A 26,082-nucleotide genomic window follows, 5' to 3' on the forward strand; every position below is an offset into this window, starting at 1 on the left:
ATGCACAATAAGTATTACAACAATCCCATTTTCTAGAAGCTACTTATGTGAAATGTTAAAATTCTAGCAGAATGTAGCAACAGGCACCATACCTTGAGAACGCTGGTACGGTTCATGTGAGAATTCACACAAAGTGTAGTACACTTCTTTGTAGAAATAGCTTTTCTACAATTGTGTTCTCCACTTAACATTATTTCTATTTCTATCTTCGGCATATTTCATGATATATAAAGATATTGTCTGTCCAAACCTGGCATAATGAAGGCATTATGTGATAAGACTGTTCCATTCAACCAACTGTATATAATTTTAATATCTGTTTTGCTATCAGAAAACATGTTTTTAATTGAATTAATCTTTAATTCAGCTCTTGCTTGCTGAATTAAAATTATTCAGAATTATTTTCTAGAACACAACTAATTAACTCAAGATGGGTTTTATAATATTTGTTAGGTGTTAACTGTACTGTAAAGCAGACTTCAGCAGACTTTGGCGATCTTTCATTATCTGTTTTCTAACTCAGTGGTGTCTAAGATTTGCCGGTTTGTCTTCTGATTTTACATTGCCCTATCCTAACATACAAGTGTATGATGAAATGTAGTGATATATAATGTATTGCATATTAATGAACTGGTGAGTGAATTTATTTGGTACTCGGTACATCCTGCACTGTCCTGGTCAACCTGAAATTGCTGTTATACTTGCAGTGTTTGCCTGATAACTCAATAAAAGCTACACAAAGACAAATGCTTACTACGAATTTTAATGTTCTGTTTAACTGAATATGGTAGAATCTCATAGATACGGACCTGGGGCAACAAGGTGCTTTCCTGTCGCTGTGATAATTTGAAGAAGGGGCATGACTTAGCACTATTGCTAAAGAATACAGTTTGGGGAAAGTCCACAGTGTTATTTGTGTTATTTTTATTCCGTTTTTGGTCCGTTTGCAAAGGTAGACTGTGGACTGAATTTATATAGACTGAAGAGATGTGTATGATTTGTTAAGTTGGCATAGCAAAAAAAGGATACATTTCTGATAGCCACCAGCTTCATTTCTGAAAAATGACTGGTGCCAATTCAAAAAAAAAAAAAAAAAGACTTTAGCACTGGAAGAACACCTTGACCTCTAACTCACTGATGTGACGGTTGGAGTGAATATAAATATTGGAGTATTATAATAAATTGATGCTACTCCTCCAGTACAAGTTATCCAAATAGAAAAATAAACCATGCCAATAAATACAGGATTCAAATTTTAATCCTGTATTTATTGTCCTGTATTTAATCCTGTATTTATTGTTTTTCATGTCATCTGCAAAATACCTCTATTGACGATGCATTTCTATCTCGGGTTTCGCCTCATTTGGAAATAAAGGAAGTAGGCCTTCTTAGAAGTACATTGGGCTTATATAAGTGCAAGTACTTATACTCTTTCAGTGTATCTGGTGCATGCCAGTTGCTTTATGGTTGGAAACTCCTTCAGGACTGGTCTCTGCTCTACCCCACTGACGTGGCAGTAGATATAGATAGTGTATATTTTACAGTTATGATAAATGTCATTTAAGTTATCTCTAACATTTACCCTTGTTCCCCTTCAGGACTCTCACAGGTATGGTGCTCATATCAGACAGGCTCTGCTGGACTTGCTGCTCCTGGGAGAACCAGGTAGACCGGGAAAGGCACAGGCCAAGAAAGACCTGTAGACACGCGAATGGGCGAGTGTGGAAAGTGAAACGGGATTGGGTAGGGAAATGGTTAGAAAAGATAGTACTGCAGCACAAATAAGTGAATGGGGGGGGTGAAGCACACAATGGAAAAAGCAAACTCTTCTATGTGAAAATGGGAAGTGCAACTTGTAGTAGGAGGAAATGGAACCTCAGAAAGACGATAGAGAAATAAGAAATTGAGGGAACCAAAAGCCAAAAAAGGCTTTTTTTGATGAGGGTTAGTAGGACAGAAAGCAAAAGGGAAGCATAGAGATTTGCATCTTACCATTTCAAGGTGAATGTTCTCAAAAAATGGCCAGGTTTTGGCCGCAACATTTGGAAAGCAGTTCAATGCAAAACCCAGACCAAACCTCTTGCTATAACTAAGGCATTCTGGTGAATTTTGAGCACTTACTGATATAGCATAAAAAGTGTGGACATTTACACTTAATTATGTTGTTGATTTTGTAGCTTATTCCATATTTATTTGTTTTCACATTTTTGCTTACACTGCTACAGAAATTATATATGCCGTTGAAATTGGAAGCTGGATTTTCAAATTATTGCTAAAAATGTGTATAATGCAATACAGCTCAGTTAAGTATGGAATAGTACAGTACTATGTATGTGCTGTATTTCAGCTTTTCTATTTCCGTGTTTCTATATATTATACACTGACACACTGCTTTACTAGACTGTACTCAAATGTGGCTATCCGTGTAACGCTTGTGATGGTACTGTCATGTAATGACACCAGAGAGCACCAGAGCATGAATGTGTTACACTGTATTTTATCTGGAGCAAATGCAGTGAAATGGCCTGGTCTGTACACCCCTCTGATAGGTCATTATCCGCACATTGTAAGCTAAGTCGCACATTGGCTATTCCTGGATATTATTTTAGCCTGCAGATCAGTGGCAGAGCTGGCTAGGGCCAGTTGGTTAGGAGAATTCAAAACGACAGATTTTGAACAGAAAATTAGTTATTTGTTACAGGGTTATTTTTTCACATTTCCTTTACTAAACACTGCAGTATTTTGCCTTTGATGCATTTATTATGTTAACTTTCATTTCAAGTGAAAACAAGTATGCAACTACATGCTTATTTTTGTAATATACAGTTTAGCCCCACACTTTACTTGGAACATTAGCAGTGAAACCTCAGAGATAGAAATCATTTCGGACTGGGGGTCATTTGGAACTCTGAGCAGTTTGAAATTGCACCCGATTTAATTTTAATATCGTATATTCAAGTGCTTACTTGTATTACTGTTGCTAATTTTATCCATTAACAACAAATAATCAAACTAATATAGACAGGGATGTCATGGGAATATATTTTTGTCAGCTTTCTGAATAATAATAACAGGTCCATTACTGACCCCTGCTTAGCGTAATGAATGTAGCCAGTATGTGTTGATTAGAGGAACCGAACTATTGAACAAGAAATGCGCTAAAAGGCAGTGGAGCGCATTTAAAGAAAGCGATGGCTGGTTCTTCCCTTCATAAGACATGAGGTCAGTAAAGAAACGTAAGGGGAGCAGTGATCTGCGGATGTGCATTCTCTGTCAAGCGCAACTGAAACTGCCTCTAGCACTTAATGAATAAACGCCTGTGTCAGTGAGAAACACACAGAAGTGTGTCAACGTGAAACAGAAGGTACCATTGCTTTTGTTTCATTATGCCGGGCCCTCAGAGACTTGTTACAAGTGCACTGATTTTAGATGAACCTTACATAAAGTTATAGAGGAAGAAGTGTGTGTGTGTTTTTTTTTATCCGTGGAAAGTGTTACTCATTCATGTTCAAATGGTCACTTTTCTGCATCAGCGACAACCACAAAGAATCTGCGTTGTGTAATACGGAGCTTGAAATGGCATAACTGCATGTGCTGCTTCTGCTTTTGTACCGTGTTTGGTTGACTGGTCAGTCTGTAACAGGTTTATATCTCTGAGGTTCCTCTGTATTGGTTCTAGTCAACAATCACAAATAAAAATAATGACATTTTATCATCAGTACAGGTGAACATCTTGAAACATTTGCCATCAATGCATTTCACATGCTGTACATTTTAGGAACGATTTACAATTACCTGACTGGTGAACAGTGACTGAAAAGTGAAGTTAAGTGTCTTCAAAATGCGCACGTGCCAGTGACATATTTCTGTCCTACCACTCTTTATTTAAGGAATTTTGTTTTGAAGAAAAAAAAAAACATGCCATTAGAATAACACGTTAAGACTTATTTGGCCTGTGTCAGATAGATGATGCATATTAAATACAGAGAGCTAAGGAAATATTAGTGTTTAATTTACAGCTGTCAGGACTGCTGTGGTTTTCACACCTGTACATTATAAGCAAAAGCATGAGCTTCCGTGCTTGGCCATGCTTGTGACAGTCTACGAGTGTTTGCTCATATTGTTTATTGGAAGTCAAGAAGTTCATGTATTCTCTGGACCGTTGTATAGACCTACCTGCTTTTTACAGAGGTCAAATCCGAATATATTTGCCAAATGTGAGAGCAAGAGCAGTGCATGCCAATTGTTGGTGCTATAATGCATGAGGTTGGGATTGCCCTGTAGTCTTAATCGCCCTTGATCGTACAAAGATGATTGCCAACTTATTGACAGCCAAAAGGCATTTTCCCCAAACTTGAATCTGGCTTTTCCTTTTCCCTATTCTGATGTAAAATAAATAAATAATATGATGAAAATGTGCTATGATATTGAAGGGGTGTCCAGCTAATGAGAAAGTATACATGCCTTTGTTGAGATTTTGTGTAGAAGTCACATTAATTCCTGAGCTTCCTTGATCGCATCACACCGTTAACATCCTCAAGCATTCTGGCTTTACTGTAAACTCCATGGACATCAGGGTTGCGAGCTTGCATCAGAACTAATATGGCAGGTGATTTGACCCTTCTTAAATGCGTCCTTTTGATATAAATGTAACATGTCCCCCGAACCACTGATGATCATCCTAGGGGTAATGAAGCTGCCAATAGATTAGCAACTTAAGAAATACCAGGAGAATTGAAATCCTGTTTTTCAGCTTCCTCCAACTGCATTTCAACCTCCATCCAGCAAATTATTAATTTTACAATTGTATTTAATTAATAATGACAGTATTTTTTAAAGTAATATCAATAACTGGCTCTCATTTGTAATGTTCGTACACAAACATGGCACATGAGGGGGAACAGACTTTTAAAGTACCACACATGGATAACTCTGTAATGCATTTAATGTTGACTGGACATTTATTAACTGTATCTTGGTATTGTACTGCCTGTGTATTTTCAGTACAGCTTTGTGTACATAACATAGCATTTATATATAAACCCAAAGTTATTTAGTTAAAGCAGATTTGTTTAGATGATTACTGATAAATTCAGACAGGCTAGTGATTTTTTAGGCTTGATTAGTTTGCAAAGCTGTCAGAGTGGGGGGGAAATTAATAAATTAATAATGGTATTTGAGGAGTGGGAATATATTCAGATATGAGAATTTATATCCAACCGCAATTAATAAAAATAACAAACCAATACATTTACATTCATTCTTATTATTCATGTTGGGCCTGACATGATCCACAGCCAGTGGGGTTTTAATGGATATTATTAATTTGCATGGCTAAAAACACATGGATATTAACATTTGAATTATTGTTCCTTGTATGTTCTAAGTGTTCTCATTATTCTTTTATGAACATTTGAGATTTGGTCAACCACTGGATACCAGCCATATATATTAGTAATAAATCTAGGCAAACTATCAATGCATGTTACATTCGTTCAGGTATAATTGATTCCCCCTTGTATTCCAGCAGCTACATGTTTTCACTCAGTGGGTTTATATGATGCTTGAAAAAGTTGATTTATTGTATTCGTCCGGCTAAAACTGGACTTTTAGAAATCATGTTAACACTGTAGTCCTACTGAAATCGTACCAAGTCGAATTTGTCGGACTAACATACCTAGATAATGCGTTTGGGGGTCGATTTACTACGGCATGTATACGCTTCAATAGGCCAAAAATTGGCCTAGGCGTTCTGCGCATGTTCTGTAATTTACATAGCAACTACTGTGGCCAAGCGTAATCGATAGCGTTTCAGAAAATATATAACTTTAAAAGATTTAATTCAATCTTCTACTGGGACTTTTGCCGTTTATTGAGGGCGTGACAGAAAATTTTGGTGCCGCTGACTATAATCAAATGTTTTTTTTCACATTTACCGTTCGATTGAGCAAGTAGTCTACCATTCAAAGTAGGCTACATTTTTATGGGTTAGTGATGTCCGATTGTGCTAGCTACTTCATGTTAACCTTGTACGACGATCAATAAAGGCTAACAGCACAGTACCACTTAATTATTGTCACTTCTATCACCACTGTAATGAACTAAAAAAAAAAAGGCGACAAACTACCTTTTCTGTGAGAAATGCATTGTCGAGCTCACGCGCATACACCGCGGGCGACATTCTAGCTCCGTTTTGCCCTCCCTAGTAACATGGTGAAAAAAACACATTTCTGGACGGACGAGGAGACCAACTTCATGCTATCGCAACTAAAGGAGTTAAAGATCCTAAAATAAAAATACATGGATGGAAGTAAAACGCACCTCTGGTCTATAAATCAAACCTTTCCGAGTCATGTATATTGGGACAACGACAATAATCCAATTAAATCTGATCTTTGGCCAAATCGAGCTATTAATATAGATCGATTTCAACTGTGCATGTAAACGCACTGACAGAGTAAAATAAAAATCTACTGCGAAATACTATACTGAAACTAAGTGACTGTAAACTTGGTAATTTGTAATAGTTGTAGAAGCACTTCTTGCTTGTTCAAACTTGATACATACCAGAGGAAAATGTATGTTATGAAAAAACTCATTTTTCATAAAATGTCTTCAATTAATAAACGGTGATAATTTTTCTTCATGTATAGACAGCATGTTTGAACTAAAGGGCTGTGTGTTATCACTCTTCCTGTTTTGAACTATACTATTGCAAAATACTTACCATTGGAACCAGTGTTTCAACACATCCTAATACGTACTGGCTAGGGGGGAACTGTGGGTTAACACCATTGCAAAGGTCAGGTCACTTCACTGCAAAACTGTAAACTCAAAATGTAAAGTGTGCAAGCTTGGATAGTTGTTTATGTTAATTTGATTTTCTGTATTATGAAATGGACACAAAACAATGCAAGCTTCTAGTTGTAAATGTAATAACCAAGCAATTATGCTGGGTCTGGAGATCTGTTTAACTCTTTTCTGTACTTCATTCTACCTCTAACTTTTGAGCAGTTCATACGTAAGACTGGCAACTCAATAGGTTTATGTATTTTCTGAAGAAAAATGTGAAATTTTGGGACTTGTCTGCCAAGATTATACTTGTAAAATCCCGATGACTCTGATAATATCTGAACCAATCGGAGATGCAGAGTACATGGAGGGTAGCACTCCTGTGCATATTATTTTAGTTAAAATTGGACCAGTGTGAGGAAAGCCAGAATCCTGTTAGACAACATAACAGAAAATAAATTATCTAGATATTCTCACAATGTCCCAATTCTTGGGTTGAGAATATTATATAAATTGGCTGTCCTTTCTTTTTATGGTAGACAATCAATCCATCTGTTCCAGTGTTTATTTTGTTATATTTGCTAAAACTCGGTTAACAGGACCTGTTGGTACTGTACTCGGATAGGTTTCTTGCAAAGATGCTGCTGCTGCTTTGTCCTTACAAATTGGCAGTCCATGGAGTTGTTGGCTAAGTGTGCTATTAGCAATTATTTCAGTCCAGCCATCCGCAGTATGTCTACTACTTGAAAAATATCACATCCTTCACTTGTTGTTTGTCCATTTGTTTAACATTCTTCTTCTCTGTTCTTATTTAAGTGCACATATAAATGCATTGCTGTCTCCAGGCCAGCTTTCGTACAGTTGTCTGCACTGTAAACCATTTTAATCTGCATTTTTTGTAAAACTACAAGGAAAAAACGAATATGAATTTGCTTTTTCAAATAAAGAAAATACAAGATTCCACATGGGTTTAGACCGTTTTTTTTGTTGTTGTGCTTGTGCTTGTGCTTGTTGGGTGCTTGTGTGAAATGGTGTCTTTTTGACTCTCCTCCTTGGTGGTTTGACAAATATGCATGAATTTTGGTATTCACAGTGTATCAAGATCTAAAATCTCAGTGTGAACAATTTTCAAACATGTCCACCATGAGCCACTGAACTTCTGTGTGGCTATCGTAGTTATACATAAAGTGACAAAACCGGATTGTTAGATTGACAGCTACGAGACTTCAGCCGTGCAACATTTGGCCCATTAAAAAAGTTAATCATTTACCATTTTGTACACTTACCTGTTCACTTTGTGCACTGCTACTTAATCCGCAGTGCATTTTTTCCTTCTAAGAATGGCTGCCAACATGGAGCTATACATATCCAATTCCCACCATTTGGCACCTGCTTCTTTTCACACTGCAGACTACAGCTAAGCTCACATAGGGTGGAAGACGTATACGTTCATGTGCGGCTTTAACATCCTGTCCACTGGTGCCTGATCGACCATTGGGGGTCACTAGATCGTGATGAGATGTGGGTCTTTAACCGACTGCAGCCAGGCGTACCCTGGCTAACCCAATTGCCAATTGCGTGTCACCGGTGGTCGAGTCAAAACACGGGGGGAAAAAATACATCGTTCAATTAATGCAGATATTACAAAGACTTTTTTTTATTATTACAGTGGGCAATTACACTGACTTGACTGCAAAAATATATTTCTTTGAGTCAACTGTCTCTCGGTGTCTGACATTTGTGTTGTTTAATGATCATAAATATTTACACAGCCATTGGTGGCATTGCAAGAATCAAAGAGAAAGTGCTTAATTTGAAAAGTCCAAAACGCTCTAGCTAGCTTGCTCAACAAGTGTAAATTAAAACAGGAATCACTCCTAGGGTTTTAAAATATGATTAGGTTGTGTGGCAAAAATAATGATCAGAACACCAAAACATTTTTCACTCATTTCATCCCATAAATCCCTTTTATTTTCACCCTTCTTTTTAAGTTTCATTAATATGAAATAATATAATATAATAATAATATACTACTTGTATTTTTATTTATTTTTTTTATTTTTATTTATTTTTATTTTTCCATAGATTGCGTTGTTGCCGTTCTTGTTGTTAGCGTTAATCAGTTTAACCACCAGGGTCCAAGTTGAACTATGCGGTTGTTCCCTGTACTTGGACCGGTACTTCTCTCTAGGGGTTTCGTCATACTTGTTCCTGGTTATGGATATACACTTTGTTGTACGTCGCTCTGGATAAGAGCGTCTGCCAAATGCCTGTAATGTAATGTAATGTAATGTAATGAAAGACATTTGTGTTACTATTGTGAGTTGGCATGTTATGCCAAAAACAGTTGTTTTTTTTTAATCAGAAATCAATCAAATTACTGTAAAATGCAGATTTTGAAATGTCCTGCGTTCCAAAAATGCAGCATTCCAGGGGCTGGCGTGAGCACGAGTCACCCTATGGAGCTACCGGCCACAGCCACCACCAACACTGTCCGAATTCAAGTGCATTTAAACTCCTTTCAAAATAATAATCTCAAACAGGAATTTGTTTTTCAGTCTTTGGTTCACTTTCAATGATTCCAGGGGCTGGCGTGAGCACGAGTCACCCTATGGAGCTACCGGCCACAGCCACCACCAACACTGTCCCAATTCAAGTGCATTTAAACTCCTTTCAAAATAATAATCTCAAACAGGAATTTGTTTTTCAGTCTTTGGTTCACTTTCAACTTTTTTGGGTTTTTAATATTGTGTTTGGGTTTTAATGTATTTTATAATTGGCCCCTGCAGTTTTATGTGCAATGAAGAATGTTTTTTGTTTTCAGAGGTTTCTGAAGCCTTCTCCAGTTTACCTGTGTTTAAAACAAACTGCTATTATTAATAAATATTAATTATTTGGACACATGGTGCAATTCAACATGACAGACATATGACATATGTTTAGTCAAAACTGAAAAGCATTTTACCTTGAAATCAGTTTGTATTGTAGATTATTCTGAACCAATAATAAGTGTATGATGGAAAAAATCAGTACTCCTTGGATCCTCCTTGATCTTTAAGTATGCACAGGCCAGGAGAAAAGGGTATAGTGGCAACCCCCCCCCCCCCCCATTTTTTAAAAAGTAGATAAAATGATCACCTTTCTTTTAGTCTACAGTATGTTTTAGCATTTGTAAATGGACATTTGAGTCCTGCAGCTCAGTCAGGCATTCTACATTGCATCTCTTTTTTGTTGTTGTTGAATATTCTGCTGTCTTTTTGTTTGTTTGTTTGTTTGTTTGTTTATTTATTTATTTATTTATTTATTTATTTATTTATTTGTAACATATGGACAGTAGGGTCCAACTTTGGCATACAATGAATCCTTGGATCTATCCTGCACCGTGTCAACAGTGCAGGCTGCTGGTGGTGGTGTAATGGTGTGGGGAATGTTTTCTTGGCATTCAGTAGGTCCCTTAATACCAACTGAGCACAGCATACTTAAGCAATGTTGCTGACCATATGCATTCCTTTATGATCACAATCTAGGCGTTCTTAAAATTGTGCCATCACACAAAGCACACATCATTTCAAGCTGGTTTGCAGCATGAATGTGTGGTCGAACAATCTGCAGGAACTGTGCGATGCTCTCGGGTCAGCATGGACCAGCATCCATAAAAAAATGTTTCAGGCACCTTGTTTGCTCCTCAGAAGGATTCAAAAAATAGCAATGAAGGCTGCTTCACTAAAGCGTCCTGTCTTCATTTTATATTCGGTAAACTTTAAATATCCTACTCCAAGAAGAAAGCAAAACCAAAATATAGGCACATTTACACATGAGAGCAGTGTGTACTTTTAACATTTAGTAGTAAATAGACTTAAAGTCAAAGAGCTACTCCGTGCATGGTATCTTTTTTTTCTGGGTGACATTTCAATTGACTCGCGATAGACTGGCGACTTACAGTGAGCACCATAATTCATTGGACAGTGACACATTTTTTGTTATTTTGGTTCTGTACTCTAGCACTTTGAGTTTGAAAGGATTCAATGACAATGAGGTTGAAGTGCAGACTGTCAGCTTTAATTTGAGGGTATTTTCATCCATATTGGATGAACCGTTTAGAAATGACTGCACCTTTTGCACAGGGTCCCCCCCATTTTCAGGCATCAAAAAATATTGGACAGTTTAACATAATGTAGAATAACGTAATCATTTTTAATATTTGGTCGCATATCCCTTGCATGCAATGACTGCTTGAAGTCTGCGATGCATAGACATCACCAGACGCTGTATATTTTTTGTAACTGTCTGTTGTGTGGTGGATGTTCTAAGGCCTCTGACATGAGACCAAACCGGTTCACAAAAGGTGGTGGCTGTGTTAAGCTACTCTGCTTACCCCCAGGCATTTACCTTAAATAAAAAGATGTATTACAATATCATTAAATGTTTCGTATGCTATTAGCCTATGATAGAGCCGTGTTTCCTTTTTCTATTTCAGCATATTTCAAATTCAGTGGTCAAAAATAATGGTATCTAAGATAGATAAGATAGCTATGTCTGTCAGTCAATAGTAATTGTTCAGGCTTCTAATACATTTTATTTTGTAGCCAGTGTCTTGAAAATATGAGGGTAGGTGAAAGAAAATAAGATTTTGTCCAAAAATATTAACTTTTTAATTTCAATGGAGCCATTGAATTCACATTATTGACTACAGTAGTATATTTAGGCAAAAAGGAGGAACTATAATAGCCACACCGTGATAACAGGGCTGCTTGTCCATAAGAAATATCACAAAAGTTGTATTCCATTCTTCGCATTTAGACTGAATAATCTCACACTGTTGGTTTCGTTCATATGGCGTATTTGAATCCTTCTGAGGAGCAAACAAGGTGCCTGAAACATTTTTTTATGGATGCTGGTCCATGCTGACCCAAGAGCATCGCACAGTTCCTGCAGATTGTTCGACCACACATTCATGCTGCAAACCAGCTTGAAATGATGTGTGCTTTGTGTGATGGCACAATTTTAAGAACGCCTAGATTGTGATCATAAAGGAATGCATATGGTCAGCAACATTGCTTAAGTATGCTGTGCTCAGTTGGTATTAAGGGACCTACTGAATGCCAAGAAAACATTCCCCACACCATTACACCACCACCAGCAGCCTGCACTGATGACACGATGCAGGATAGATCCAAGGATTCATTGTATGCCAAAGTTGGACCCTACTGTCCATATGTTACAAATAAATAAATAAATAAATAAATAAATAAATAAACCAAAAGACAGCAGAATATTCAACGACAACAAAAAAGAGATGCAATGTAGAATGCCTGACTGAGCTGCAGGACTCAAAGGTCCATTTACAAATGCGCCGTATCATCGTTCATTCCCGAACTTTTGACACGTGATAGAGAAATCGAAAGTAAAATATGTTTATATATACGGAGGGAGAAGGAAGACATGAAAGAAGCTATTATCCTTCAAGGTAAAACGGCAAACCATAATCAACAGTTTGTGTGTCACTTAAATTCCATGTGCGGTAGGTTACGTTGTATTGATTTTTGTCTGTAAACGTAGAAGACAATATTTGAAAACGCTGCCATATTAACGGTGACAGATCCAGGGGGAAATCGCGGGAATAATTGGAATAGACGTAATAATTCTAGTAGTTACTGTGTGCGATTGAAATAAGCATGATCTAGAATCCCCTGTAGAAAAAAATGGCTTGCACGGCAATACGCGTTTCATGGGTAGGCTATTGTGGCAATTTTGATGTTTTGCCTGGGCGCTTACTATTTAGTAGGCTATCATACAGACTATGTATAGGCAACATTATTTTCACGGTTAAGGATAAAAGGCAAATAGAGCAACATTAAAACAACTTTCACATGAAATAAAGTGACATAATTCGGTCTCTTCCATTATGTGGCTTAAAGTGACGCTGCAGGATTTTGTTTTAAGGTTGTTTCGATATTCAATGTCCGAGACAAATTCCAGTTTGAGAGAGTGGTGTATAGCAAGCTGTTTTATCTTTTAATTGCTATCAAGACGAAAATGTCACATTCATGTTTGATCACGTTCTTTACACTAGATACTCAATATATCATGGGTTTATATCTGATATCAATCGTTCTGTGATATGTGCACTCTTAAAGTGGTTAATTGCTTTGTACATGTTGACTGCACTACTGTTGTTCACTGATATTTCACTGTGAGATGAATTAAAGTATAGCTACCTGGCCAATAATAATAGAGAAATAATTAACAACTTGCCTGCGATGGATCAAAAATTGGTGTACAAAGTACAAAGAAACCTAGTACTTTTTTTTTACAGTTTTTTCAACATTCTAGGCTTTATTTATTTTTATTTATTCACCTTTATTTAACCAGGAAGTCTCATTGAGATTAAGATCTCTTTTTCAAGAGAGACCTGGCCAAGGTAGCAGCAGTAGGCCTACACAATAGTTACAGACGGCACCTTTGGTATGGAACGGGAGGGTCACAGTATAAATGTGTGGGTGAAAAATGTACAGGAGCTGTGCAATGCTGTTCAGTTCCGAGATCCTTAAAGAGTGTTTCCAGCACCTAGTTGAATCCATGCCATGAAGAATTCAGGCTGTTCTGGAGGCAAAAGGGGGTCCTACCTGCCCAATAGAGTTACTTATTAATGTGGTCATTGAGTGTACATGATGGCATTGAGAAGCAGCCTAGAGGACATAATGTTGCAGCACCAGAAGTCAAGACCTGGCTTTGCTATTCAGGCGAAGCATTGTCTGAAAGTAGTCAGAATATGAAGAATTCCGATTAATTGAAATAAAAGTTAGCATTGTGTTATATCTTAATTATTCTGTTATATTCTGGTACAAATAAAATACTTCCTCTATTTCTGTATTTTCTCTATTTTTTCATATCAGTTTTAGGTCTACCATGTTGAAATAATTGGCAATGATATCAGTGGCAATGTGAAGAAGTGGAGGGAGTCAGGCTTCCATACCCGGGCAATTGTGAGTTCTTAATCTCCTGTAATTTCATTTAATTTGTACGATAAATAATTGTGTCAAAGAATGTCTAGGTATGTCTCCTGCCTAACCTTTTTCTCACTATCCTGTCATCTTTTCTGTGTGTGTGTGTGTGTGGGCAGGCTTCTGTTTGGATCTTGATGGTACAATTGTGTCCTTCAAATACCATCATCATCCATGTCTCTTCTGTGTGTTGCTACAAAGGCTCTATTTAAGAATAGTGCAAACCAGGTGAAAATTGGCTTTTTAAGTGCTTGAAGATGTATGAATATATGAAGATTTCAGCCAGAACTTTTGCAGTGAGACAGATGGTCTTACATTTTCTAGAACAGTGGTTCTTAAACTCATGGAAGATTTATTCTTGATGCCATGCATACTGTAGCTATGTCTGCCACAATGTGTCTTACGAGAGTAAATCCCTCTAAAACACGCCTAAAGTGCCTAAATAAGAAATATTAACAGCTTGTAAAAATTGTAAAAAAAAAAATTCTGGCATTGCGGTTACAGTGAAAACCAATTCTGAGAACCACTGTTGTAGAATACTTTCACATAGAGGAGAATTAATAGTAGTCTCAATGATTGTGAGGCATCCTGTTTGGCATGTCAGTTTGGCAAAACAAAGGAAATATTACTCACATTGCATACCAACGGCCTGACACTATTGCAGGCAGCTGGAATCTACTTTCTCGAAAATCATTCTTGTCAGTCATCCTTGTAAGTAATTCTTGTAAACCATTCTTGTAATTATATTGTTAATAAAAATTAGTTTTAATTGGTTGGTGTCTGTAATATCCATATTATCACATTTGATCACCAACAATAACTGACTCCAGGCCATGGTATATTGTGATTATATCACAACTAAAGGGATTGCAAACAACACCCCTTAGCTGCTACTTTCTCTTTCACATCACTGTATATGAGAAACATGATTGCTTGTTGATGTGTCAGCCTGCCTGTCTTCTTTTCCAGTCCGTAGAGGGGAAAGTCCAGTGAAGTCCCCAGCAAAAGCCCCTCAACGCCCCCCCCCCCCCCCCCACTTTCCCCCATGCTGTCATTCTTCATAGTCTGTCTTCAATGGCAGTAGGCTTTCAATATCATTTCAAAGCATGAATTCAGCTGATGAAGAATGAGCAATGAACCATGAAGTCATTACACCTGACAGTAAGTTCCTTTTTATCTGTGTTCGAGCTATAGACCGTTTGTGATGTTATTAATGCAGTCATCATTTATTTATCCAAATTATGCTTAGGCTTTTCAAGCATAGTTGGTGCAGATTCTATAGATGTGCTTTTTAAATATTCTATATTTTTAGTTTGCAGAATGTGTGCAGGTCAAAGTGGGCTTTGACAGCTTCTTAGTATCATGCTGTATTCACCCTTAGTGAGGCATTTTGTTGCCGATAAGAACAGTGGAGTAGCCATTTATCAGAATCTTTTTTTTTTTAAAGCTCTTATCTGAAAAGCAAAGCAACAGTTTGGGCATTATATATTATATGTGAAGAAGTGTTGCAGGGAAACAAGATGGTAACTTTTCCAGAATAAAGGGGAAAGAAAAGTAGGCTATAACATGGCATGCATATCTATTTATGATATGAAGTGGCTCAAGAGGGCAAATGATCTGGCTAAACATGACAAGTGCCTAATTAAGAAACATGGACAGCATGTTAAAATTCTGAGATTATAATTGTGGTCAGAACAAAAACCAGTATACACAGTGGTACCCCAGGATTGACTGAGAACCACTGATGTGAGGCATATTTTGGTTAGTCGCATCAGTCTTGTTTGTTATTTGTCATGTTATTGGATATGGGAAAACCTTTTCTACAGTGATCTTTCATAGAAGGCTAATGGTCTCAGTTTTTTTCTTCTCATTTTTACATCTTCATTCAATGGCTATGCACCCCATCGATAAAGAAGTAGCTAATGCAATACAAACTTGATTTCCTCTGTCACACGCAGACATTGCCCTAATGTGCTGCCATTTCAACGAAGTAGTACATTTGTGGTAACGTGATCTATATGGTGTGGCTAGTTTCCACTTCACTTTTTAACTGAAATGGGGATGGAATAAGCAGCGGAAAGAGTCTCCGGAACATTAATGAATTCATGGAAACTGTTCCAAGTTGAGGTCACTCTGGTCCGTGGACTGCATTAGATGTATGTCTGGTCCTCCTTGCCCTAGGCATGGACACCCACAGCCTGTGCATTCTAAAGATTCCACTGTGGGGTGTCACATTGTACTGTTGCTTTTGTGCTTCCACTTCCTTTGTGGTATTTGGTGGTTTTTGTGCTGAACATAAAAAATATGCTAAAAATGCAGCCAAACAGCTTCTCATGATTGTGGCCCAAGCAAAGGTCAGCAAAGAAATGTATCATGTTTGTGTGCCTGCAGCTAGAGTTTCTAACTGACAGTTGATCAAGATATATTTGCAATGTTCAGTTGAAAAAAAATATCACATGCAATACATGAAATGAAAGCATTTTTATTTCTTTTTTAAATTTTCGCATGCAGAACACTGATTGACACTCAAAGCCTAATGAAAATATGACATAATCGTACATGTTTTAATACCATTCACTTTTAATTTGCTGAATTTATTAGATTGCAAAAATTAAACCGTAAATGTGGCATATGCAAACAACTTTTTTTTTTGCCAGCCAACAGTCTTTCTATTCTTGCTTAAGGAATTTTTTCCTACTCATCTTTGCAGAACCCTTCAAGTTCAGAAATGTTGTTCGGTCTTCATGCACACAATGCATGTTTGAGATCTCTGCAGATTTGGGGACTGTGAGTTTGGGAACTGTGAAGGCCTTAATCCTTTGCTAATTTAAGTAGTTCATGGTTGATGAGGTATATTTTGGATCATTGTCTTGTTGAGATGTCTAAACTCTTTTAAGCTGCAATTTCTTCACTGACTCTGGGACATTAGCTTCTAGGATATTTTTGAATCATATTTCTTCCTACCAACTGCACAGTATTTCCTGTGCCACTGGCTGCCACACAACCCCGCAGCATAATAGATTCACCACCATGCTTCACACTTAGCAATGCAGTTCTCCTGATTTTCTTCAAATGCATCTTTGGTGGTTACATTTTTGTGCATCAGCCCACAGCACTTTGTTCTAAAAAGTCTCCTGCTTATCTGACTGTTGTGTTGCATGCTTCATATGTTGACACACTTCCATGCAGATAATTTTTGTAACACTGCAAAGTGGACCAGTGCTCTGCCACTCTGGCGTCACTAAACTTTTCTGCAGGTCCTTTGCCGTTATATGTGGGGTTTGCTCAGTTGTGGGCTTTGATCGAACAGGATTCTGGCATTCACAATTTTAAAACATAAATGCTCTTTTTTGAATTACTCTGACATGGCACAGGCTGCTAAAGTAACATGCAGTGTGTTTGTAGTGTTTAGTGAACACACAATTGGTAGGTGGGACCAGCGTTCTTTCTTGTGCATGGACCTACCAGCTTCCTTTCACTTGTTTGTATTGGCTTTGTATTTCAGAGGAAGCGGTATAAGATAAGATACACAAAATATCTGAGACTTGCTTGAATTAGAATCAGTAGAGGGGAAACCTCTCCTTGCAAGCCTCTAGCTCTTCACTTTCAGCCTGCTGGTGAAATATCACCTCAATAGGAGTGTATAGAGCTAAACAATATATTGAAATGTCCTTATCTTTTCTACTGTGAAAATAGTAATTAGTTTAATACATTTTTTAACTGTGGTGTTTAATTCTTGGTGTGATGAGTTTTCTAGATATCTGCTGTAGTTCAATACAACAGGCCTCAAAGGGTACCTATCTTTTTTGACCTCAAAAATTTCCATTTGAAAAACTCAACAACATCTTCCACGAACGGAAACTTAGCTACAACTGCATGGATAGTCTGAAGCTTGAAGGGGCAGTTCACCCAAAAATGAAATTAAGGATTCTTTCTATTCTGATATTTCCATTTACCCTGAGCACTATCTATCCTTCCAAATAGTTTCTAGAAGTTTTCTAGATATCCACTGCAGCACACCCTGATACAACGGACTGCAACAGATCTCTAGCTTTTGTGCCTTCAAAGCGCCAAAAATTTGTATTTGAAAATCTCAACAACACCTCTTTCCATATATAATGCCATGGTTATTCACGAACATCCAAAGAGCTTAATTTGTGCATGGTTTAATCAAAAACTACTTTCTAAGACATATGCCAACTGTGTATATATAAATCTCAACTAAATCATGCCACTATTCTACGGTGCAGTACCAACATTGTTGTGACAATGTTGTAACCACTAACAAGCCAAAGTTGGACATTTGGCTGTAACTTTTTTATACCCTGCTTTACCCTTACTCTGCAACAAATTCAGATTTTTCATCCAAAATTGTGGACCATTGCAGTAAAGGATCCAACCAAATTTTTGAACACTCTATATTATGCAAAATAAGGAACCACAAAAACTAAAAAAAAATAAAATAGAAAAATACTAATGGAGTTAGAACCATGAGTTTTAACACATTCAAAAGGTATATTGTGTGACCAGATTGATTGAAAATTTCACTGTTAAAAAAACAAAACAAATGTGAATAAATCCACTCCCAAATTAAGGGGTTAGTAAAGGGGCATCAAAGATATGTCACTCACTTATGAACACTACTGTCCAATGGCCCACAATCCAGTCAGTCACTGTACACAATATTAACCCTGTAAACCCATTCTGTCTTACAGGTGTATATGTACTTGGCAGTTTGTAATGGCGGCTTTCCATACAACGACTACCTGGATGAAGTGGTAATCTTCACTTTTTCCTTTTGTATGATATGGAAGTAGTTTTCAAACAGGCAACACAAGTCCCTCAGCACGATTAGATGACCCTCTGTTGTTTCAGAATTTTATAAATTGCCATCCCTGTAAGCTTAGAATACAATGTATATTATTATTCCTAAATTCTGTTAACTATATTACTAAATAAGCTTTGTGCATGGAATGTGCAAAGCAAGTTCTGTCAGAAAACTCTAGTTGCAGCTGACCGATCGGTCGGCTCCAGTAACCACATACGCGTGCATTTCCATTATCAACCAATCCCATACACACAACACTTTTCTCTTTTCTCATCCAAGCACAGGCACACATCACCAATGGAGCGCCTTTTTAAACCACCAGCCAGACTTCTCAGTGCTGCTGCTTGCCTGCGCTGCTTTGCATGTTCATTGCTGCTGCTCAGAATTGCGCTCACCCTCCACCACCCCAGCACCACCTGTTGTTTGGATCTGCCTCTAGATGCTGGGGGGTTTTCTGGTATTCCTCCTGCTTAGTAGGGGAAATGTATTGTGCTCCCTGTTAGATAGGGTAGTTCAAGTTGGGGTATGATGGGAAAGAGTTGGCAAAGCTTACAGGAATAGTCTGGTCATGCCTTCAAAACTGGTACCCATAGTGCAGTGGTGTCAAACTCCTGTACTGGAGGGCCACAGTTTCTGCAGGTATTTGTGGTTTCCTTTCAATCAGCAGGGAACTAAGGTCTTGAGAACAAGATGTGTGGACTCTTTAGAACTTTAGACTAAGGTCTTGAGAACAAGATGTGAAGACTTAAATTAATCACTTGTACTGACACACACTGAAAACCAACAGACACTGCACCCTCCAGGATGGAATTTGACACCATAGCACAAGGACACTAGCAGACACTGTCATAGAGCCAAAATGTTCCTGAAGAATTTCTTCCATTTATGTGGAGTGTGCATATCTTGTATAAGTTGATTATCTAAATGAAAGAATCCACTATGTTTTGACTTTAATTGCATTATTGAAATATTTGGTTGGAAATAAACATACTTGTTAGATTTCTCTTAATTGACGGCTTGAAGAATGAATTACAGTGAGCTCTGTAATGTTTTTTGGTTTGGCTCTGTTATAAGATGTGTAATCAAACAATTCACATGTGGTTAAAGTGCACATTCTCAGGTTTTATTAAAGGGTAGTTATACAATTTGTTTTCACCACAGAACTTTTTATACATCCCAACCCCCCCCCCCCACCATTTCTGGGCGTCAAAGTGTTTGGGACATAATAATGTTGTGTTAATTAAATGAGTCACGTTTAGTCCTTTGCATGTAATCACTGCTTGAAGTCTGTGACCCATAATGCAGCCATCTTCAGTTTCTGCTGATTTTGGGGGCAAATTGCCTTACGTTTCCTGTTCAGCATATGAAACACACATTCAAGTGGATTCAGAATAGGTGAACGACTTGGTCAGTCAGGAATTTTCCAGCTTTTGGCTTTGAAAAACTCATGTTTGTGATCAGTGTCCTGCTGTAGAATGAAGCACCATCCAATAATTCTGGAGGCATTTGGTTGAACTTGATAAGAAAAGATGCTTCTGCACACTTCAGAATTCATTCTGTTGCTGCTGCCAAGTGAGCCAGTACCAGTGGCAGCCTCATACGTACCAAGCCTAGATACTGAAAGCTCTCATACTTGCACAAGGAAACAATTGAACACACATGACTAATCAGAAACACCCGTGAAGCCATTTGTCCGAAACATTACCATGTAAATAGTTCTGTAATTTCTACACGGTGAAACCAAATCTGCACTTTAACCATATGTGTACTGTTTGATTACAAATCTAAAATTGTGGATTACAGAGCCAAATAAAGACAGAAATATGTTTTTCCCAAACATTATGGGGATCACTGTAATTAAAATGAATTTAAAAATTTTGAAAAATGTTGAGAATTTTAAAACACTTTCTTATGGTATGTACTAATTTGACTAATGTGATGTTTAGTTGCATGGGGTTCACACTGACGTCCAAATTATTTGACTGGGAATGTATCACACCTGCTCACTTGTTGATGTGCAGAAAGCATTTTGTTTGTGAGAAACTTTGAACAATTGGCTTCTGCAGAAGTTGTGGAATTTCAACATTAAAAACATTTACTTGTATTTTTTTATTTTTTAGAGAAACCATCTACCATCTGATTACCTATTCAAGATACCTCAGTTAGATTCCACTTGTAATGAGGTAAGCAAGTAAACATACAGTGAAACACTGTGAACCTGAAAGTGATTCATGATACACTCGATATTAAATCATTTGTTATATCACAATTACCTCACTTGTACTGTCCATATTTCCATAGTTGTGTTAGTTGACTGAATATATATATATCCTTTATTTAACCAGGTAAAAGTCTCATTGAGATTAAAATCTCTTTTTCAAGAGTGACCTGGCCAAGAAAGCAGCATAAAAATTGTTACAACAATAACAGAAGAATACAAACAGACAAATACAACTGTCATACCACACAAATAAGTGAATACAACATCCAGTTAAAATGAAATACAAGGTCAAGGACATAAACAGGTACAATTTTCTAAAAACGATATCAGTTAAAATTTAGGAGCAATCACAATGACCAAGAGTACTATTTTCACGATCCTTTAAAATTGACTTAAATTTCCCCATAGTAACTAGGTCTGACAATTTCAGGTCCTTCTGTACCTTATTCCAGGAAAAGGGGGCAACGTATTTAAAAGCTGTTTTGCCCAATTCTGTCCTAACTCTGGGAACCAACATCTGCAGGATATCGTGAGAACGCAGGCCATATTTATTTTGGTTTTTACACATACATGTAAGTACACAGATAAGAAGGAACCAGCCCAAGGAGAGATTTATATATAAAAACCAACCAATGTGAACGTCTGCGGACATACAGAGATGGCCACTTAGCAGCATCATACAGAGCACAGTGGTGCAGAAGATTGCCACAGCCAGTAATAAAACGTAAAGCACAGTGGTATACAGTATCCAACTTCTTTAGGCACTCGTCAGGTGCATTCATAAAGAGCAGATCGCCGTAGTCCAATAAAGGTAAAAAAGTTGCCGAAATCAAGTGTTTCCTTGCCTGGAGGGAGAAACAGGATTTATTCCTAAAGAAACTTAATTTAAGTTTCAGCTTGGAAACAAGATTTTCAATGTGTGTCTTGAATGACAAGTTCTGATCAATAATAATACCTAAGTACTTATATGTTGTGACCATTTCAATCCCTTGAGCAGTTAAGATCTTGGGGAGATTAGATATTATCTCGTTGCCATTTGAAAATAGCATGAATTTGGATTTGTCTGCATTTAATACCAACTTAAGTTGAGTTAAATGGGACTGAACAACATCAAAGGCAGACTGCAAGAATTCAAGGGTTTGTACTACTGACGGTGATGAGTAATAAATAACTGTATCATCTGCATAAAATGGAATGCAGCATTTGATAAATTATCACAAAGATTATTTACATATATAGAGAACAGCAGTGGTCCTAGTATGGACCCCTGGGGCACGCCTTTTGAAACAGGGAGGAAAGAAGAGGAAGACCCAGCAAACTGGACACACTGTGTTCTAGCTGACAAGTAATTTGAAAACCAACGTACTGCATGCTCAGATAAGCCAATATTGTAGAGTCTATCCACCAAGGTGACATGATCAACTGTGTCAAAAGCCTTGGACAAATCAATATGAAAGCTTGACAAATGCAGGATACAGTTAACTTAATTGATCTCCCAGAAACTCAGTTTTGATATTTTAGCAGCACTGGCACATGTGGTGCAATTGGTAAGCAGTTTGGTAACAGCTAATGATCAACAAATATGACTGCACTAGCCAAGACTAATGCTTTCCATATTGTATGAGCATGAGATTTGTAAAATTGAATGTTTACACTTACCTAAATGGTATCAGAATGGTTCTGAAGTGGATCTTTGCAGGTTTATAGCAATATATTTGGCTACCAATATGTAATTGTAATTGAAAATTGTGAATAGATGTGATTTTATATATATTAGTAAATATACAGGTGTAAATATTATCACACTGGAAACATAAAAAAGATTAGTAAGCAACACCAACTGTGTCATTAGTACTAATCTTTTTATGTCACCAGTGTGATAATGTTTGCAACTGTATAGTTACTAATAAATATTTATCCATATTAATAAATCAAACATTTGACCTAAAACAAACAGTTGTGAAACCAATAAATTGCAATTATTTATGTTCCTATTATTGGGCATGTATGCTACATTTCAAAAAGTATGTGGACACTTGAACATCACACCCATGTGTGCTTGTTGAACATCTCATTCCAAAACCATGGGTATTAATATAGAATGGGACCTCACTTTGCTGGTGTAACAGCCTCCACTCTTTGGGGAAAGCGTTCCACTAGATTTTGGGACATGGCTGCAGGGGTTCACTTCCATTCAGTCACAAGAGCATTAGTGAGGTTGAGCACTGATGTAAGGCCTGGCTCGCAGACGGCATTCCAATTTATCCCAAAGGTCTTAGATGCGGTAGAGGTCAGGGCTCTGTGCAGGCCAGTCAAGTTCTTCCCCACCAAACTCAGCAAACCATTTCTTTATGGACCTTGCTTTGTGCATGAGGGCATTATCAAGCTGAAACAGGAAAAGGGCCATCCCCAAACTGTTGCCACAAAGCTGGAAGCACACAATTCTCTAGAATGTGATTGTATACTGCAGCATTAAGATTTCCCTTCATTGGATCTAAGGGGCCTAGGCCAAACCTTGAAAAACAGCCCCAGACCATTATTCCTCTTACACCAAACTTTACAGTTGGTATTATTTTGGCCAGTATAGTTGGCCCTATGCATTCTGCCATACCCAGATTAATTTGTCTGACTGTCAGATAGTGGAGCGTGATTCATCATTCAAGAGCACACATTTCCAATGCTCCAGAGTCCAATTGAGGTGTGCTTTACATCACTCAAGCTGATGCTTGGCATTGCACATGGTGATCTTAGGCTTCTGTAAGGCTGCTCAGCCATGGAAATCCATTTCATGAAGCTCTTGACAAGCAGTTCTTGTGCATATGTTGGTTCCAGAGGTAGCTTGGAACTCTGTAGTGAGTGTTCCAACCAAGGAAAGATGATTTTTATGCACTACACGCATCAGCGGTAGTCCCGTTCTGTGAGCTTGTGTAGCCTACCGCTTCGCAACTGAGCTGTTGCGGCACCTATGTGTTTCCACTTCACAATAACATCACTTACAGTTGACTGGGGCAGCTCTAGCGGGGCAGAAATTTGACAAACTGACTTGTTAGAAAGGCGACGTCCTATGACAGTGCCACATTGAAAATCACTGACCTCTTCAGTATGACCCATTCTAGCTCATTGCTAGTCCATGGAGATTGCATGACTTTATGCTTGATTTTACGCGCCTGTTAGAAATGGGTGTGGCTGAAATAGATGAAACAACTTATTAGAAGGGGTGCCTGTCCACATACTTTTGTAAATGTAGTCTATGTAGTACTCTCATTATAGTACTATCTGCATGTTGATTCTTCCCTATTATAGTTATGAATAAATTTGCATTTTCCGCATAATTAACCCAATCAAGTACTGTCCATGTAAACAACCTTCAAACTTTTTTCTGGAATATTTTTAAAGATCCATTAAACACAAATGTGCACCAATTAACACACCCAAGTAGGTGATCCAGCCCATGTCAATCCCAATCAATTATAAAATTAATTAGGAAAATATCTATCTTAGAGCTACTATTATATTTTGTTATCTGTGCCAGTCCAAATGACCAATTTTGCATTATCTGTGATTATTGTAACATCCTTTTTTGCCCCATAATTTGGGGGCACAAATGCTGACGTTTGGAAATGTTTATTAAGGTATCATGGTATTTAAAGGTTCTTGGTTTTTCTTTTGTTTTTTTGTTTTTTACAGAAAAGGGACAATTATCTGCAAGTCAAATGGACTCTAGGATGCATCATTCAGAGGGATAAAGATAAAAACAACTCATTATTTCGCAATATCGCTCTGTTATTTGAAAAATTGAATCATTGCCAGGTTTGTTCACATTTACTGTTTTTATTTTTCTCATAGCCAATATATTGTATGACGTTGTGTAAGTACATGTTTGAATTTAAATTAATCCTGTGATTCTAGTAAGTCTTGGTGCAGATTGGAAAAAAAAAACTTGATGATGTCCTTTTGTTCACCTGATGTTCTTATGCTGGCTGTCCAGCCCCAATGCACATTCTAGTTCTCTCATCAGTTTTTGAATTAAGCTTTTTATTGTAAAATATAAATGGATCCTTTCCTTTCTACCCCTATCTGTGTAGGACATTTCAAAGAAAAGCTGTCATCTAGGTGACCATCTCCACTATGTCAATGTAACACAGTTCCAAGAGAAGTATAGTGAGGCTTACGAACACCAGCATGAAAATGGTACAAACAAAATAATAACCTTATAAATTAAACTGATAATATCATTAACTGTACTACAACGAAAATGACTGTTGCACAGAATCTTGGCCTTTTCTATTTACTTAAAGTAATAGTGGTAATATAAAATTTTGAAAATCATTTAACAAATGAATCTGTATTTCTCTTCCTAGATTACATATCATGTAGCTGTCCAAGTACAAGCACAGCTGTCACAACAAAAGAAATACTGGTGACAGGCTTTGAACCATCTACGACTTCTGTTCAAGTAAAAACACAGAGAAAAAGTGGATCAACAAGTAACCGATTTCAGTCATCTGCTACAACAGATATCCCAGCAACAAGGTCTAGAGACATAACAGAAACAGTGGCAGTAACAAGAAATATAACAAACCTGGACAGTGGACTACTTTTGACGTCCCCATTGCCATTTATTTTCATGGGACATAAGGCATCAGGTATGTAATCTTCTCCACTTGACACAGATGGGCATCAGAAATAGTAACACCTCACTCAAAATACTGCAAAAGTTTCAAAAATACTGAAGTGGCCATGCTGTGGACACAACAGTGAATACATAATATTCATGTAACTCTTGTATTTCTTGTGCATGTTTTAATATAATGAGTGATGATAGTATTGACAGGTGATGTAGTGCAATTAAGAATAATTTGTATATGTAAGAAAGCACAACCTTCTGTCTACCCACCAAGGGCTCCTTGTACTCTATGTTGAACTGTCAGTAGGGCATCAAATATGCTGAATGTCAACATCTTCTTTTGCCATTTTGTGCAATTTCTCCCAGAAAAGGCAGTGTTTTCAACAATTGTGTTTATGGCAATTGTTATTATGTGCCTCACCTTTGCTGCTCTTTGCCTGTGGCTTAAGAACAGACGACTAAGGAATACACAGGTGAGTAATAAACTGTAAATGTCATCATCAGCCTCAACTTTAACTGTATTATGCCTATAAGTGATCATATGAATACAGTTACCTCTTAGTGATACTGGGGGGTATTAATCATTCCTAAATTAGAATCTTAATATGTG

The 26,082-nt window shown here is 37.4% G+C and overlaps 2 protein-coding genes across 13 annotated transcripts in view; both read left to right on the forward strand.

Annotated features, from left to right (window-relative positions):
* Positions 1 to 7,755, forward strand: part of LOC135248000 (carnitine O-palmitoyltransferase 1, liver isoform-like) — a 34,284-nt gene extending 26,529 nt beyond the window's left edge. For both annotated transcript variants that reach the window (XM_064322050.1, XM_064322051.1), the window contains exon 19: positions 1,599 to 7,755. In XM_064322050.1, the coding sequence (XP_064178120.1) occupies positions 1,599 to 1,703 (105 nt within the window). In that variant the 3' untranslated portion in view covers positions 1,704 to 7,755. The remainder of the gene's footprint in view (positions 1 to 1,598) is intronic.
* Positions 1 to 26,082, forward strand: part of LOC135248004 (uncharacterized) — a 93,206-nt gene that overhangs the window by 61,785 nt on the left and 5,339 nt on the right. For 4 of the 11 annotated variants that reach the window (XR_010328346.1, XM_064322066.1, XM_064322071.1 and 1 more), the window contains exons 4-11: positions 14,256 to 14,507; positions 14,766 to 14,957; positions 18,512 to 18,574; positions 20,745 to 20,807; positions 24,533 to 24,655; positions 24,931 to 25,036; positions 25,207 to 25,491; positions 25,839 to 25,945. Coding sequence is in view for 7 of the 11 variants with exons in the window: in XM_064322066.1 (XP_064178136.1) it covers positions 14,937 to 14,957; positions 18,512 to 18,574; positions 20,745 to 20,807; positions 24,533 to 24,655; positions 24,931 to 25,036; positions 25,207 to 25,491; positions 25,839 to 25,945 (768 nt within the window). In the remaining 4 variants the exon portion in view is untranslated. Of the gene's footprint in view, positions 1 to 12,150; positions 12,314 to 13,688; positions 13,779 to 14,255; positions 14,508 to 14,765; positions 14,958 to 18,511; positions 18,575 to 18,903; positions 19,082 to 20,744; positions 20,808 to 24,532; positions 24,656 to 24,930; positions 25,037 to 25,206; positions 25,492 to 25,838; positions 25,946 to 26,082 lie in introns of those variants that run through there. The other 7 variants (XM_064322068.1, XM_064322070.1, XR_010328349.1 and 4 more) reach the window with 7 other exon arrangements.

This window comes from Anguilla rostrata, chromosome 2 (assembly GCF_018555375.3).
Source record: "Anguilla rostrata isolate EN2019 chromosome 2, ASM1855537v3, whole genome shotgun sequence".
Lineage (NCBI taxonomy): Eukaryota > Metazoa > Chordata > Actinopteri > Anguilliformes > Anguillidae > Anguilla > Anguilla rostrata.